The 1,757-nt window shown below is 61.1% G+C and overlaps 1 protein-coding gene across 1 annotated transcript in view; it reads right to left on the bottom strand.

Annotated features, from left to right (window-relative positions):
* ANKRD11 (ankyrin repeat domain 11) overlaps positions 1-1,757 on the bottom strand; it is a 159,634-nt gene that overhangs the window by 1,168 nt on the left and 156,709 nt on the right. The window contains exons 12-14 of the mRNA XM_035890170.1: positions 1,604-1,702; positions 1,354-1,497; positions 110-202 (exon numbers count right to left, since the gene is read on the bottom strand). Of these exons, the coding sequence (XP_035746063.1) occupies positions 110-202; positions 1,354-1,497; positions 1,604-1,702 (336 nt within the window). The remainder of the gene's footprint in view (positions 1-109; positions 203-1,353; positions 1,498-1,603; positions 1,703-1,757) is intronic.

Raw genomic sequence — 1,757 nt, 5'->3', positions numbered from 1 at the left:
CTGGAAACGCCAAAAAGCCAGCTCCCAGGCTACAGCCCCAGCCGGGACCCCTCCCGGGAAAACCCTCCCCGAGGAGGCAGAGCAGCAGGAGCCCGGAGCATCCTCTCACCTTCATCCGATCGTACTTGTCGTCCACGTCTTGCAACCAGGAGATGAACTGTCGTGCGTTGAAGCGGTCTCTGACCGATTTGTTTTCGTCTCCCTAAAGCAAAAGACAGCAAAAGGGAATTAGGCGGTAGAGTTTTTTTTTACTTAAAGCCACGGCAGGTCTCACAGGCCGTATTCAAACCCCTCTGGGGGCACTGGCTCGTCAGACACACGAAGGGTGCCCGCAGGGAGGGAGAACAGAGCACGCTGCTCCCCGCTGCTCTCGCAGCCCTTCGCCAGGGCCTTCAGCCTCGGGTAAGAGATGCACACACGCACGTGTGCACGCGCTCCCCGTTTTTGTTTGCTTTGCAGAGAACCTGTCGGTGCCGGCCCATCACAGCACCCACACCTCTCCGCCTCCTTCAATTCACGCCCAGGATCGCGACGCCCTCGCTGTAGAAGCACAGACGCTCGGCTGGGAAGCGCCGAGGGATAAACCAAGGCTCCTGGATCAATACTCCAGGTCGCTAATGAATTCCAGGATCCCGTCCCTGCACAGGATCCCTCCTGCAATGCAGCAGCGCGCTCCCCCGAGCAGCCGGGCTGGCGGCAGCGGCGGAGGACGGGCTGCAGAGGGTGCTGGTGGGATGGCTCAGGACCACCGCTGCCCCGCCGCCGCCGCCTGCAGAAACCGGACACGATTCCCCCTTTTCCGGCACAGAACGACAACGAAAGAAGGACGGACCACTTTTTGTGGGCTGTGAGACAGAGGCTGGCTCTTTCAAAGCCACTGTTGAGACACAAATCAATTTAATGGCGCTCCCCTCTTCCTTCAACAGGAAAAAGATATCCCAGAGCGCAGTAAAATAAACCTTCCAAGCCGCAGATCAGCCGGTTCAGGAAGAAAGGCAGAGGGTCCCGAGACTCGCTGGTAAACGCGAGTCATCTCTGCTCCTACAGAGACACAAAGCTCCCTGTATCCCCGTGTTCCCAGACGCATTTCTTTCCCCGGCACGCACGGGGGGTGTCCCAGAACATGCGACACCAGGAACTGAGGCAGATTCAGCAACGTGGGCACGTGCTGGGGAGGGCACCTGCAGGAGGTCCTGCATCCGCGCGCCGCGGTGGGGGACAGGCACCCGAGCAGGGAGGGCATTAGTAACTCCTGCCCGCGCCCCTCCCTCCGTCCAGGGAAGCACCACTGCCTCCCTCGGGGTCTTGCACAGCACCCCAAAACGCTCCTTCACCACCCAGACAGGCACTGACCTGATTTTCTAGAGGCATGTTATAGACCTCGGAGTCCAGCAGCATGGTGCAGGCACTGAAGGGCACGGCCTGGTTGGCAATAGTCCTTGCTGCCCGGCAATGAACTCTCAAAATCTCCTGCTCGCAGGAGACGATGAGCTTCTCCTGAGGAAGAGCAAACGAAGCAGTGAGCGTGGCAGCCTCGGTGTCCCCAGCAGAGGGACTTCAGGGCCTCTTCCCCAGCCGGAGGTTCCCCGGCGCGCTCCCTTACCCGCTCTATGCTGTGCTGGAGCCGCAGCTTCCCCCGGACGGCTTCCCTCTGCTTGAACAGCTCCTTCAGAGGCTCCGCGAGCGAGGGCGGCGGGGCGATCTGCAGGCACACGACGGGGGGGTTAGAGCCGGCGATGCTGCCGGGCACCCAGCCC

This window comes from Egretta garzetta, unplaced genomic scaffold (assembly GCF_000687185.1).
Source record: "Egretta garzetta isolate BGI_Z169 unplaced genomic scaffold, ASM68718v1 scaffold582, whole genome shotgun sequence".
Classification (NCBI taxonomy): domain Eukaryota; kingdom Metazoa; phylum Chordata; class Aves; order Pelecaniformes; family Ardeidae; genus Egretta; species Egretta garzetta.
Note: the sequence above shows the minus strand (reverse complement) of the source record. Positions and strands in the feature narration are given on the sequence as shown.